General features: G+C 34.5%; 1 protein-coding gene and 1 long non-coding RNA gene across 8 annotated transcripts in view; both read right to left on the bottom strand.

Moving 5' to 3' along the window:
- Positions 1–60: 60 nt before the first annotated feature.
- LOC135438854 (uncharacterized) lies at positions 61–2414 on the bottom strand. The gene is made up of 3 exons (XR_010437944.1): positions 1895–2414; positions 1016–1239; positions 61–197 (listed from the first exon to the last, which is right to left on the bottom strand). It is a non-coding gene; the product is annotated as an uncharacterized LOC135438854 (long non-coding RNA).
- A 2217-nt stretch (positions 2415–4631) lies between these two features.
- DIP-kappa (Dpr-interacting protein kappa) overlaps positions 4632–15092 on the bottom strand; it is a 135811-nt gene continuing 125350 nt past the window's right edge. For 5 of the 7 annotated variants that reach the window (XM_064697370.1, XM_064697369.1, XM_064697374.1 and 2 more), the window contains 4 exons: positions 14372–14536; positions 13589–13648; positions 12482–12568; positions 4632–5662 (listed from right to left, as the gene is read on the bottom strand). In XM_064697370.1, the coding sequence (XP_064553440.1) occupies positions 4899–5662; positions 12482–12568; positions 13589–13648; positions 14372–14536 (1076 nt within the window). In that variant the 3' untranslated portion in view covers positions 4632–4898. Of the gene's footprint in view, positions 5663–12120; positions 12229–12481; positions 12569–13588; positions 13649–14371; positions 14537–15092 lie in introns of those variants that run through there. The other 2 variants (XM_064697372.1, XM_064697376.1) reach the window with 2 other exon arrangements.

Below are 15092 nucleotides of genomic sequence, written 5' to 3'. Positions count from 1 at the left end.
TTTATTTTTAAATTAACAAAACTGTTGTTTCTTATGCTAATTTTCTTAAAATTATACAAAACGAGCATAAGTTATAATTGTTGCTTATCTGAACTTAAAATAGCTATATCTGGCTTAATTGAAGTCCGATCCTGGAAAAAATTGCTTTATCAGTCGTTGAGGTCCTTAGAGCTCACTGTAGTCCTTAATTTGTCAAACTGAAAAGATAAAAACACATTTAAATTAAACAAGTTAAATAATATATGAAGACATTTTTTACAAGAAAAAAGGCCATAACTCGGGCATGTCCTTGCAGATTTTCAAAGGACATGGTGCATTAGGATCGTATAGACAGTCTGCATCGATCTGCATCAAAAAAATATGGGGTCATCTAAGAATCCCAGGACTTGTGTTTTTACTTATAAAATTTCAGTCCCGGAGAGCATGGAAATCGACCAAAAACACTAATCCTTGAATATCTCCGAAACTACAATGACGATCCTTATGAAATTTGGCCAGCTTGTAGTCCTGGCTAATACAATTTTACATAGGATACGCAAGGATACTCAAGGATATAGCAGAGTTATGGCCTATTTTCTCTTGCTAAAATTGCCCATAAAACTTCGCCGTTTGAAGGACTTTCGTACTTTTTGTTATATTTTCTTAAATGGGAGGATAAGCACTATTTACTGTCCAAAGGACATCCCGATAGTCCTTCAAATGGCCAAGTTAGACCCGAATTTTTCGATTTTTGGCACTTTTGCGACTAACCCCTATGACAAATTTTGGTAAAATTTTTGGTCGAATCTTGGAAAACCTTGAATGCCAATCGATAGTTCTGGTCCCCACTAGTTCAAAAATGTATATCCTTCCGATATCCTCAAGGATTTGGCCAAGATATGGCTACTTAAAAAATGTCCTTTTTAGTAAAATACGCATATTTCGGAAACGGCAAGAATTTAACTTAGATCTAGGCTGCCTGAAGGACTTTCGTCCTTTTTATTATATATACTGAATAAAGAAGATAAGGACTTACGGTTGGCAAATTGACATCATGATCAGCAAGGATACGGCCGATCTACAGCCTTTTATCTCAACCGACAAAAATCTCTTTTCCTCAGCTCCTTGAAGGATTTCGTCCTTTTTATTACATATTCTATGTTGGCGGGATAAGGACTACATGAGGTGGTCAATTTAATGTCCTTTAAAATAACAATATCCATATCTCGGCAACCATAAAGGCGATTTTGATGTCCTGTCCTGAAATATTAAAAAAAAATCATCAAAAAAGTTTTGATTTTCGAACCGACCCTGATTTTGACAAAAAACGTGATGTAACCCCTTGCTTTTTTCTCGATTTGGGTGAAAATTTAGATTTTCAATTTTTTGTTGCCAGTCGATAGTACTGATCCTTACGAGTCAAAAATGGTATAAAATTCAAAAATCGGTCATTATTTGGCCGAGATATTTCAAAAGATCATCAAAAAGGTTGATTGTACAAATAAATCGATTTTTGGTCAACAACTTTTTTTAACCCATCGATTTTTAATTTGTTCGAATGCCATTTAATAGTAGGGATCCGTATGAATTAAAAAAGGTATAACATTTCAAAATCAGACAAGATTTACACGAATATTAAAAAAAAATCATCAAAAAAGTTTTGTTTTTCGAACCGACCCTGATTTGGACAAAAAAACGTGATGTAACCCCTTGCTTTTTGCTCGATTTGGGTGAAAATTTAGATTTTCAATATTTTGATGTCAATGGATAGTACTGATCCTTACGAGTCCAAAATGTTCCAGCTATCCTGGCTAACTGATATTTTTGTTTTTGGAAATAGTTATTTAAATTTTGAAAGCATGATATGTTTTATGTCCCTGCTTAAATAATAAATATACAAGCAAATTATACTCACTTTTTCTTTAAATTGTTAAAAGCTGGTTCAAGGCTAAGAGATGATTGGACGCTTTTCGTACAGACTGTGCCCATATGCATTCGCCTACATGTAAATGTTTTTATGTGCTGCTCACTTGACCCAGTCTTCGACTTTGTTGTCCATTTGGCGTGCGCTTTTCCAACCACTAATTGCTTGGAAAATATGCTCACTTCCACACGACAACATTTCAATGGCAGCCGTAACAATTTCAACAGAGCCTCGGCTGTAAAAGCTGCACAATATTTAAATAGGAATACGACGTGAGGCTAAAGGAGCAGAGAGAAAATCTTTTTGCCCGGTTTTAAATAAAGACGAGACTGTTTTCAGTTGTTGCCATTCAGTTTTCCACTTCGCACGTGTTTGTGTGTGTGTGTGTGTGCTTTCGGGTTTTGGTAATTTGTGTCGTTTCTGCCAACGATTATGTGCTTGGATGCAGTGCTTTGTGTTCAAATACCCTGTAAATAGACGGAAGGGTGAGTTTAGTTTTGAATAATATATGAAATGGTAAGACAAGAAATCAAGGTAGAAAGGAAGCTCACCTTGGACTGATCAGTCCTGCACAAACATCCAGCTATAGCTTACCATATTTCTCTTGATATATAATACGTTTTTTAAATCAATGATACTATATGTTAAAGTTTTTCAGTCCGATTAACATCTATTTTGTTTATAATGCTATGCTTCTCTTCGCTTCTTATGGCTATTCTGGGAAGTTCTCTGAGAGGTATGTGTTGTCCTTGAAAGTTGTATCAAGGAAGGGCGGCAACTGTCACGCTCATTAATATACATATGCATAATATTTGATATTTTTTTACACAGTTATTAGTTAGTTTTATTTTATTGTAAACTTTTGCATACATTTACATACAAATATATGTTACATAGATATGCCACAGCGTATTCACATACAGCTGCACAATAAATATGAATATGAAATCATAATGTATATATATAGTCATATGTACGCAGATACTAGACATACATTTATCTGAGCTTCTTTATTCGTTCTATGTACGCTTAACATACATACATATAATTCATATACATATATATTTTGTATACTATAATTCAACAGCAATTCATTAGTTAGTTTTAGGTTTATATAAGTACTAAATGCTGATTGGATATTTACTGTCTACTTAATTAGCTTTAAATAGTTTATATATATATTTAATTTGTTTCAACATTTCAACATTTATTTAACTGTCATTATTTAATACCTAATTATATTTACACAGTTTGAAAGCATAGCCTAAAGTTTTATATTTGGTTATTAGATTTTCTTTAAAGAATACTTAAATGCTAAACAATGATTAATTTATTTGAAATATTTGCTCTTCTATTTACAGCGCAGAGGAAGTAATACAATTTTTATAATTTTATTATTTACATGTTTTAATAGAAAGACAAAAAAGTTTATATTCCGCTTTTTTCGACAAACAACAAAAATTAAATAAAAACTGTAAACAAATTAATAAAAATACTTTGACCTTACCTTTAATAAGGTAAGCTTATTATCAAACAATTTGCTTACCTTCCAATTAGCTCATAAACAATGATTTTTTGTTTAAGTAATCCGTATCACTAGCTAATATATGACTAAGTTAAACATATATGTATATTTTCTGCATATTGTGTGTCTTTACCTTTTTTGCTTTTTTCCATTTTTGTTTTTTTGTTTTTATTTTCGCTAAATTTACTATGTAAATTCGCTATGTACGTGTGTGTGTTTGTAAATACGCTCATCTAAATGCAAATTTGATTAACAGTGTTTTTCTTATTGCTATGAATTTATATTGTTTAATATAATTAATTTATGTTCATTTAATAGGCATAGCTTTTGTTTGAACTTTACATGCTGAACCACCAGTTGTGTCTCTCATTTAGAGGGATTCACTTTTGTGTTTGTTTGTCCTTTTACTGCTTTTGTGCATATTTCATAAATTTATTTGTGTATAAACATTTCCAGTTCGCGCATATTTGAATTGATTTGAAAATTAATTGCATGCCGAGCAAACAAACATTTCCACTTTAATTTTGATAATATTTCAACAGCAATTGGCTTTTGGCAGTTCGCATTCGGAACGCATTCAAGAGGAACAACTAATGATAAAAACATTTTGAAATCAATATGTAAATTATGTCACATAGCAAAGCGAAATGGTATTACAATTTGGAAATTTAAAGGTAAATAATAATAATGATAAAATGTTTGCCAACAGCATTGAATCTACCTGCACTATTTATTTGTTAAATTTAACGTTGCGTTTGACAAATTCTTTTAAAACTTTGAAAGGGTAGTTAATTCGATAAAAGTGTTAGTTTAAGTAGAAATATGAATAATTAAAAATAAAAATAAGATGTTAATTTCAACCGTCAAGCCATAAGAAATTTTAACTGACTTATTTAATGATTTTTTATCAAATATGTATACGCTATTTTATTAAATTCCATTTGCATAGAATAGTGAAACAGCTGTTAAGTAGTCAATTAGCTTTATCAAAATGCCAATGCACTTCGAAACTGAAGATGAAGAAGGAAAACTTAATATCGAAGTGGTGTTTTTCAGCCATCAAGTGCTGGTTGGCAATTAAAAGCCAAGAGAAATACTCGTAATGCCAATTGCTGTTTTGCTGACTATTCATTTAATCAACAGTCGCTCAGAGCGAGTGCCATTTAACATGATATTCATTTTACGCGCGCCAGTATAAACATTATAGCTATACATGGATATATATTTATATACTATATACGACATACATATATACGCATGTAGTTCAAGTATATAGGGTATATGAGTATGAGGGTGTCTCTATGAGTATTTTTTTGTGCTGCCTTGCACAACTTTATTCTGTTGCTTACTTGTCTAAGTTTGATTCTATTTTTCACGCTCTTGGTGCGCTGCTTTTTGTTGAAGTTGTTCTTGTTGTTTTTGTTGCTGTTGTTGTTGTGCCCTAAATGAGTTTTTTGCAATTATTTGATTTCATCTTGAATACTGGCGCTGGCAAAGCACAGCAAATGTGTTTGGCTTGGTTGCTGTTAGCCCCATTGTTGTTGTTATTGTTGCTGCTCCTGTTGTTGTATAAATTTGCGGCAACAATGCGGCAACCTTATTACCAACAGCCCAAAATGTTAACATTAAATGTTGCCTATGCGCCGCACTAATAGAAAATGCGATGCGGCTGCCGATAAAATGCAGCAACACCAACATCAACGGCAACGGCAGCGGCAACAACAATTTTGGCACAGGATCCGTGGCAACAACATAACTGCCTGCCAATATTACTATGCAAATGAGCATTGGCCAATGGCATTGCGTCACACGCGGCGTATGAGCAATGTGAAATATGCGCAGCTCACGCTGCCACGCCCATCGATTGCTGTTCTTGTTGCTGTTTTTGTTGCTGTTCTTGTTGTTGGTGGTGCTGCCGCCGCCGCTGTTTGTCCTTTGGCAGATGCTGCTGTTTATGTTTGACTGCGCGCTGACAGCGCCATCTAGTGGCTGGGTGTGGGCCTGGTTTTTCATATTACTCATACGCCACCGCGTCGCTGGCAGCGACGTTAGCAGCGCCGCTGGCAAATAACTCGATAAACGTTTGAAAATCCCAAATGATTGCGTTTTAATGCCGCGCATTATTTTACCAAGTAGATTATGCTGTGCCAGTGAGCCTGCAGAATTGTGAAATGCCCCGGGCGGATTACGCACGGGCGTTTGATTGTTATCGCCAGTGTTGCCAGCATGGTTGCCTGCAAATCGAAAACAAGAAAAAGAAAAGAAGAGAGAGAAGAAAGTGTGTGCGTATATATGAGCTCTTGTAGTAATCAGTTTTTGGTTAGTCGGGTTTATATTTTCATTTATTTTGCGCGTTACCAAAGCTAAAATGGCATTGGATAAACGGATACATCAACGGGCTGGAGGAGGGGTGATATGAAGGGGGAAGGGGGAGCTGGGGTGTCGGTGATAAAGGAAAATTGCTGCAGGGTGTGTGCTATGCATTTAATAGTTCGTGGCGCCTGACCGGTTATATGAGTATTGCTTGTTAACTTATTGATTCGGTTCGGGCCAATTGATGTTTGCCAGGCTAACAGCCAAACCTCAAAATTGGCAGTGGGATTTAATTATCTTAGTGCTGTAGCTGTAGCTTGGTAAATGTATAACGAAATATTTCATGGAATAGCCCTTAAGGGAAATTAATTAAGCTGATAATAATGCAATTAATATAAATTTTAATTTAAATTTTATTAATTTAAAATATGTTTCACAATTTTATTAAGTCCATAAATCTGATTATGGTCAATAAATTTATTATGGTAAAATATTCGTTTACTTTTTCAATTAAATGATTGGATATATTTATATTTATATACCTCTGGTTTTTTCCATTCAAATTATAAAATAATAATAAAATAAAAATAAAACAATAAGTTATTTAAATAATTATAATTAAATGAATTTTGTAATATATTTGTGGTTAATTTTTAATTCAAATAGAAATTAAAAATTTAGTATTCAAAACGAATTGTTATTTCATTTAAACTAAAATATGAATAATAATAAAATTGGTATTAATAATTCGATTTTTCATTATGACTTTTAAAGTATTTAAAGTTAAAATTAAAGTTTAAGGCAGCTTATTTAAATCTTAATAAAATTAATCTAGATTGAAAAAATATGTATAAAATGTAAGCTGTCTTAAGACTTGTAATTATTTAAAATAAAATATTGAATTATATAGATAGAAAATATGAGCTTAGTATGGATATTTCGCTTTAAGGATATTTCAAATATATCTTAGCCTTGGTAAAAGGTTAATATGTATCCGATTTATATCTTATAAGATTAAACAATTTCAAAGCTTTATAATTTATAATAACTGGGCAACTGCTTGACAACTGACCACAATCAACCCTTTCCTCTTTCCCATCTACCCTTTCCCTCTGGTCAACAGCTCTATTTATGGGGCTCACTTAAGCAAGCTCCCCGAATGGCTTCCATTTCGGTGCTGCTTGTTGACATCTTTTACTTGCAACAGTCCCTCTTAACATTTTTATACGTATTCTCCCCCAGTTTCCATTCGCTCTCTCTGCCATTTATTTTTTTTTACTACGTCATTGTGTGTCTTTATATCGTCAATGCATTCGACGAGCGTTTCGACAGCGATTACTCGACAATATTTTACCGTGCTGTGTGCTTCTGTGCGTCTTTATAAGGCTGGCAGTCAATGTACCCAAGCTTGGACAGAGTTTGTCCCTGTCTCTGGTTGATTGAGTGCTGTCCACCCCCTCCTACTCGGGTGTCCCATATTGTTGTTGTTTTTGTAGTTGCTTTTGGTTTTTATGCACGTCATTGAACGCACTTTGTTGACCGCATGTCAATGTTTGATATATGGTCGACACAGTGGCTTAAGTACGGTTCAAAAGTTGCAAATTTGATAGACTTGCAGACTAGAAACTATGACTTGGAATCGGTTAAAAGTTAAGTTCTTGTATGAACAACATTTATGTTTTCTAAAATATCAAAATTAAACTCAGCATTTATTAATATTAGCTGCCTACTTATCAAAATCTTGTTAATGTTGGACAACTGTATCATCGGTCGAAAATTAAGTTATTTGATAAAAAACTTTATTTTACAAGATATCTTAACTAAGCTTGACCCTTACGACTTCTAATATTCTCCAAGACCGAAAGGCATATGTCTACAAGGAAATTTCAACTGACTCTTTTTTCTGTATTTATCTTCAAGAATATTTATGAAAGAAAGAAACTACAACCTGTGCTATTATGTTACCTGTAAGGAATATCCCTTCGATTAATAAATAATATTCTACAAGTGTCTTGCAGTTAATGTACTAAAACATGTACATGAATACTTCTAAAACTTCATTTTAATTGTAATAATAATAATTTATTAGCTACTCATTACTTAGGCCATACAGAAGTTCCTTTTCGCTCTATTTAATATTATTTCAAAAATTTGTTGTTGTCAATTTCTTTATATGCACACCACTGTGCCCTCACACACTCACACACCCAGGGAGTTCATAGTGTTCGCTGGTAAAACAACATACACATGAGGGCTATTAAATATATTTTATCTGCTTTTAATCTTTTGGCATTTGGCTTTTCATCAGCTGGCGTCATAAATAACAACAAAGTGGTATTTAAGCGCGAATTGCGTTGATTTTCCTGCTGGCCTTTTGTGGTGTTTGCTGTGGTATTTGTTGTACGGAGGGTCGTGGGTGTTGTTCTTGTTGTTGTTGTTGTTGTTGTTGGCTATAGGGCCAGTTTGGGCAGTTGTTGTTGTGTTTGACTGCAGTCAAAGTCATAAATATAAAGTGATAGATGCGCCAATGGCCAAATAAAGTTGCTTTAAACGCTTCAAATAGGCCAAATTTAAGCGATTTCCAAGAGCATCAAGTGGGTAGACAAACAAATAAACAAACAAACAAACAAACACACACGGCACACACCCCCACACGCATATTCGCCAGCCTAGCTCTGCCTTGAGCTGTTTGTTTAAGGGTCTAAGAAAAATTTAGTCTGAAATTCGTATTGCTCTTTGATTGATGTGAAAGACATAAATATCAATAGTGCGTGTGTGTGTATGTGTGTGTGGGGATGTGGGGGTGTCTTTGTGAATGCCCGCATTCACGCTTGATTGAGAACACATTGAAAAGGTGTCAGAGCGACAGTCAGACATTTTTGATGGCATATTTCATTCGATGCCAATTCAGGGCAATAAATATTCCCCAATTTTATGCCACGCATCTTTGTTCTGATTTATTAGCTTCAGCGATGCTGCCTATGACCCTATATAGCATACACTCGCACATATATATGTATATGATATTTTATTTATAAGCTGCGACGTTGGCAAAACAAAACGTTGAAAACTCTCCGTCAAAGCTGTCAATCGCAAATCAATCAAAAAAGCATTTTGTGGCATTTTTGTTGTATTTATTCTTTTTTTTTTCTTTTTTTTTGGTGGAAAAAATATTTATTTTTATGAATTTATATTTTTACAAAATCAATATTTTAAGATCTTTTTGCGAGGGTCTGCATTTATTGCCGGTAAGTGCTTACATTTTTACTGTTGCTAAATTAACTACATAGGAACTCAACTTGTCTACTAGAGCTTTTTACTTCTACAAAAAATAGCTAACTACAGAATGTTCCAAGTCAAAGCAATAAAGTTAATTAAGTCTGTGCAGTACAGGTTAAAATGTATATATATATATTTATGTATTAAAATCATTCTTTACCCTTGCAGAGGAAAATTATAATTTTGTGAAGCAATGAAGGTTATAGACCAGCTTTGGACTACTATATACGTATAGATATGCTATAGTGCAAATCTGTTGTATTTGCAGGGCTATTTAATCGTCGCTAGGGTAGCAGACGACAACCGTTTTTCTTAAGTTTTTGTGTAGATAGAACAAATGTGAATATAAGTTTGAGCATAACTTGAAACTTTGCCCAGCATTTTTTTTAAATAAATTTTCTAAAGATCTCCGCAAATGATTTTACACCCGACATTCCACACATTCAACCCTTAATCCGAATTTTTTACCCAATAAGGATGAATTTTACGAAAAGTGTTAAGCGTGTCTCAGATAGCTCTGCATAAAGATCCTTGAAAATGAGTTTGAAGGAGATCGGATGCTAAACAAAAAAGTTTTTACCAACCGTTTTCGTGTTTTTTTTTTGCACATCTGAAGGTGTAAATTTATAACATTTATATTCTATCACAAGGGATTACTTCAGTAATTTTCGATTCCTAGCTCTTACGGCTTGGGCTGTGCGCTGATCCCCAATCAGTCAAGACAACAAATTTTAGATATGGGGATTATGGTATATTTTATGCATATTTATAGATCGAATTCGTCAATTATTGACTTCATCATTCTATTTACTTTTTTCCCATTCTAATTATAATTAAATAACTATTTTCCGTTGTTTTCAGTTTCAGATTTCTCTTGCGAAAAATGTAAATCATATGTCTGCAAGAGTATTTATTCATCTGGGAGTACGAATAAGTACAAAACTGTTCTTTCTTGTTTTATAAGTTTCTTTCCCTTTTCGCTCCCTTATTGAGGCACTTGTGATGCACGACTGCGTTTGCCAGCTCCGCCGACTGCTTATACATTGCCTTTGCCCGGACAACCGATACGGCCTGGCAGGCCCGCTGTCCCTCCTCTGCCTTTGCAGTTCCGCCCGCACAATTCAGATCCAGTTCATTAGTGCAGTCGGTTGAGCGGCATTTTACGGACGCGTGCCTTAAATAATTGCATTTTAAATGCAATCAACATTTTTGTTGGCAAATATTTTTCGTCAGCCAGCGATTTGTTGCTATTGTGATTGCTATTTATATTGCTGTTGTTGTTTTTATGTGCCAAGGATTAAAAGTGCCCAGAAGCCAGGCAGGATGAAAAATATTGGCTAAAACCGCAATAAAACCAGACGCTGGTTATGGCTAATTTGCCGTGAGTTCTTTTTGCGACTAATTTGTGACATATTTTCGTGAAAAATGCTGCACAGGACACGCGCGTGTCCTGCGGCTGGACAGACGTGGATATTGGTATTGACAACGTCACAATGTCAGTGTCAATCAGCATTTAAGCTGTTGCCTGTTGTTGTTGTTGTTGTTTGGGCTATGCGATTGATGGCGTTTTTATTGCAACAGATTTATTTGAACGGCAAAAAGAGAAACATGCACACACCAACACACATCCACACATCCACAGACACACACACACACACACACACACATGTTTTGGGTGTGAAGCATTTACAAATGCCCCGCCTCGAATGTCTGGCGTGCATTCGAAATGAAAATGGAATAAAATACAAAATAAATTGTTGCTTGGTTGTGTTTTGTGGCTGCATTTTGTGGCTTAGTTGCTTTTTGCCACCCCGCGCACTTCCCGCCCTGCCCTCAACTTGTTGGTTAGCTTTTGTGGTTGATTTGATGTGAACCATGCGGGCTACATTCCGCTCCTGCATTCCCACAGTTGGAATCCTTTTTGATTTTTTTTATTGTGCTACACCGTTTAGTCGTTTAGCTGAATATTGTTTTATCAGATTTATACGCACTTTTACCGCAGTTTAATTGAAACGCCGTTGTTATTAGCGAGAAATTGATTTGCTGGTCTATTATTTAGATTATGGTCCAAATTTGGTAAAAGATATTACAAATTGCTGTCAATATACCAACTGTACAATAATTCAAAATATAATCAAAATATAATGCGTAACTAATATTTGGTCTGGCCTTTGATCGTATAAAATCAAATATAATTCCGGCGTCAAATTTTACTTTTACTGCTACACATCCATTTTGAATCAGTATTAATATTATTTTAAATATATAAAATGAAAACGTTTTCAACTATTTTAGTATTTGCCTTTATGCATCACTAAAACTTTTGATGTATGTAAGTAGGCACCTAGGAGACTAGCGTATTATTTTAATAAATACTTGTTTTTTTTTATTTATTTTAACTGTTTAAACATAATATAAAAAAAACTATACGTCAAATTTTTCTTTGTGAATAATTACACATTAAATTAACATATATAAAAATTGAAAATTCCCGGCGAATTTAAGCTAGTGACTTCTCGCTTGTCGCTTTAAAAGCACAATTATGTGTTTGCGTTGTTTATACAATTTTTAAACAAACTTTGAACACAGTTTATTCCCACTTCCCAAAATAAGATTCAGTAAATATTTTGGTTTCGTAGATCTTACGGTTCTGCGGGCTATGCATCGGTCAGTCTGTTGGTCAGTCAGTAGTCTGGGCAAGCACTTTTGCACACATAGATCTAAAATGTTCGAACTTATAAGATTTCAAATAGAAACACAAGTCGAGGAGCTGTTTTAACCATTCAAAAACACAATTAGAACTCTTAACTACTTATTTCTTTGGCTGCTTCTACCGCCGCCATTTTGTGCCCTCTTTGATTGCCGTCTTATTTGTTGTGCGCTTTATGCTTATGGCACTTCATAAATCCAAGATGCGATGTTGACGCCTCTTGGTGCAGGAGGCAATAAAGTGCATTGCTTATTTGCAGTTGAACACGAAATGAAAACTGCAAAACGGAAAGCTGTGAGACGCAAACGTCAAGGAAATTTAATTAATTTTTAACGTTGGCGCTAAACACTTGGCCATGGCCAAACAAAAGGCCAAAAGAGCGGCGAGCGGCGAGCAGCGAGCAGCGAGCACCAAGCGAAATATGCACAGTGCGAATTTTGCCATTATAAGTTTTGCATTATGGCAACTGGCAACACGGGAAAAGCCAACGGCGACGCACTTGAAATATGAAAAATATACAAGATGAATGAAAAGAAAATGCAACAGCGATGGGAGAGAGCAAGATGTAAGATAAGAGGAGGCCAGAGGCAGAGCAGAGAAGAACTATGTGCAAATGATGAAAAAGTGCAGCGATGGCTATCAAAAAGGCACCTACAGATACAGGACCTGGGCGCCTACAAAGGATGTTTTTTGTATGTTTGGGTTAACGGGGAGGGGTACATGGGGTAGACTACTCGTAGCGGGTACTTACCTTGAGCACCGTCACGCCACTCCTCAACCCCGTAATCAGGCAAAGCGTTAGCCGACTCAAATTTATTTCTATGACGTCTCTTGCCATCTTTTGCAATGTGAAGTTGGTTTAAGTTGGGTTTTTTGTATAATTTTATGCAGCAAGAATCAGTCGTAGCAACAGAGAGGGAGACACAGATAGAAAGAGAGAGAGAGAGAGTTGGACGTGTTTTTGGCACGGTACAAGGTATATGAATAATGGCGGTTTTGTTGTTGTTGGTTGGAGTTTTGTTTATTATCATTTTATTTATATTTTCCAGGCAACATGAAAGAAATATTTAAAAAACCAAAAAGTTGAACAGGTTGGGTTAAGGGGGAGAAAAAATGGAGAGAGTAAAAGAAAAACGCATATAAAAACGAATTTACATATGGACGTAATGGTATTCCAAGTATTTTTATTTAATTTTTGCATTTATTTGCATTTAATAGCCGTCTGAGAAGCAACAACAACAAATGAAAAACACAACAAACAAAAGTAAATGTGGTAAAAGAAGCAAAATGGACACAGAAAATTGCATGCAAGCTGCCAAATGGGATGAGAGGGTTGACGGGGGGTAAAGGGGTTGATGTGCGAAAGGGCTAAGTTGATGGCCTGTGTAGGGACTTTGGCTAACCGCCAGAGTTTCAAGTCGGTCTGACAACATTTTTGTAAGTATTTGCAGCTATTTGCGTTGATTATGGTCAGTAAGGAGTTCAAGACTCTTATAGAGCCGGCTCGAAAAGAAAACACTTAAAGGTTTTTTCTCTGATAATTGAGAAAAACCACGAGTTATACAAGAGTCTGTTCATCTAAACAAGAAATTGTAACCTAACTGATGATTGCTAACAATATTCTGTGAATTTGGGGTCAAAGTTTGGTGCTTTTTATGCTGATGATTTGCGGTGCATAAAGTTATAAATACAAATTATGCAAAACCAATTTAGACGAGGTTGAGTGAGTGAGTTTGTGCTCAATGATATTTTAAATGAAATTAAAGTTTTTCAAAGTTAGCTTGGAGCAGCCTTTGATTGATTCGAAATAAAATATATTTTAAAAACTATATATAATTTATAATATTGAAATACATACCATAGCTACGATTTAACATGGCCATCTCCGATATAATTGCAGTTGTGGGTGTGGGCATTTCTGTGGAAGGGAAATAAAATTAAATTTTTATTATGTGGAAGAAATAAATTTTCCAAATGATCAATTACATATGTTAAAATTAAATTATTAATTTCGTAAAGAATTTTAAACAGTTAAAATACAGCAATATAAACACTTAATAAATCAAACCAATAATTAAATAATCAAACTTATTTTGCAGCCAAACCAAATAGACTATTAAATCGCTTTATAAAGACGACTATTATCACCGAACTATTTCCAATCTAGGAGGTAAGTTCTATTATTTTGAAATTAAGATTTCGTTATGATTTTTAATTAAATTATCTTTTTAGCACAACTTTATCAGAAAATATTATTTTCTCCTTTAATGTTTACCGTGGCGGAGTTAATTTAACTTTGAATAATAAATAACGTCTGCAGTATATATATTTTCACACAATATATAAAATTGGTTTCACAACTTATGTTTTGTTTAATATATTTTGCGAATGAATAGATTTTTTCTGCTTCTTTGGCAAGTTTTATTAAATAAAGAAAGGAAACTCTTTAAATTAATGTCGCCTCTTTGAAGACTAACAAAAAAAAAAGCTTGACAATAAAACTGATGCGCAACAAATGAAATATATAAAGCTATTTTTTATAGTTTTGCACAAGTGCAATAAATAAATGGCAAAAAAGCATAAATAAAAGAGAAAAAAAACATAGAGAAGGAATAAATAAATGTGTCGCAATGTCACTCACCGTCGAGCTTAATGTTGCCATCGGTTTCGCCCAGCGAATTTTTTGCCACGCAGCGATAGGTGCCAAAATCATTTGGTCCAACGGCGCGAATTTTTAACTTCATATATTTCGTATAACCGCTGACGGTTGATGTGGTCTCGTATTTATCGCCAGCTCGGGAAGTGTCTGCAAAACGCAAACAGATCGTAAAATATATATATATATTTATTTAAAAAAGTGAATGCAGCTTTAAAGTTCTGCTTTACACATAAAGTACTAGCAGAAGAGCAAATAAAAAAAAAAGAAGGAAAATCAATTAATTAATGTCACCTGCATTTTGTGTGTGCTTTTTGTAGTTGTGAGCAGCGAAGCGAAATGCGTTTTCAATGGCGACTCAAACTAATTAAGCGTCACACACCCCAACCCTCCGCAGCTGTAGCTGTCTGCGTGTGTGTGTAATTAAAACTGCCGCAGTTCGATACTAAGGGTGTTCCCTATCCGAGAACTAAATAAAACTTTTCTCATTAATCAGTGAAAATCTAAAAGAAAAACTTTTGTTCAATGTTCTTTACTTTCTTTCTTTATTTTTTTCTTCTGCTATGGCTTTAATTTCGCTTTGTGCTGCCTACTTTTTGGGGCGCAGACTAGGCCAGACTAGGCTCGCAAATAGCAAGTAAAGCGGCGCTGGCTCGTATAAGTAGCATTAAATATACAAACTTAATTTCACTTTGATTGTTTGGCG

Source organism: Drosophila montana, unplaced genomic scaffold (assembly GCF_035044405.1).
Source record: "Drosophila montana isolate Dmon_TW-CO22-7 unplaced genomic scaffold, ASM3504440v1 contig_402_1, whole genome shotgun sequence".
Classification (NCBI taxonomy): Eukaryota; Metazoa; Arthropoda; class Insecta; order Diptera; family Drosophilidae; genus Drosophila; species Drosophila montana.
This window is presented reverse-complemented; position numbering and strand designations above follow the sequence as displayed.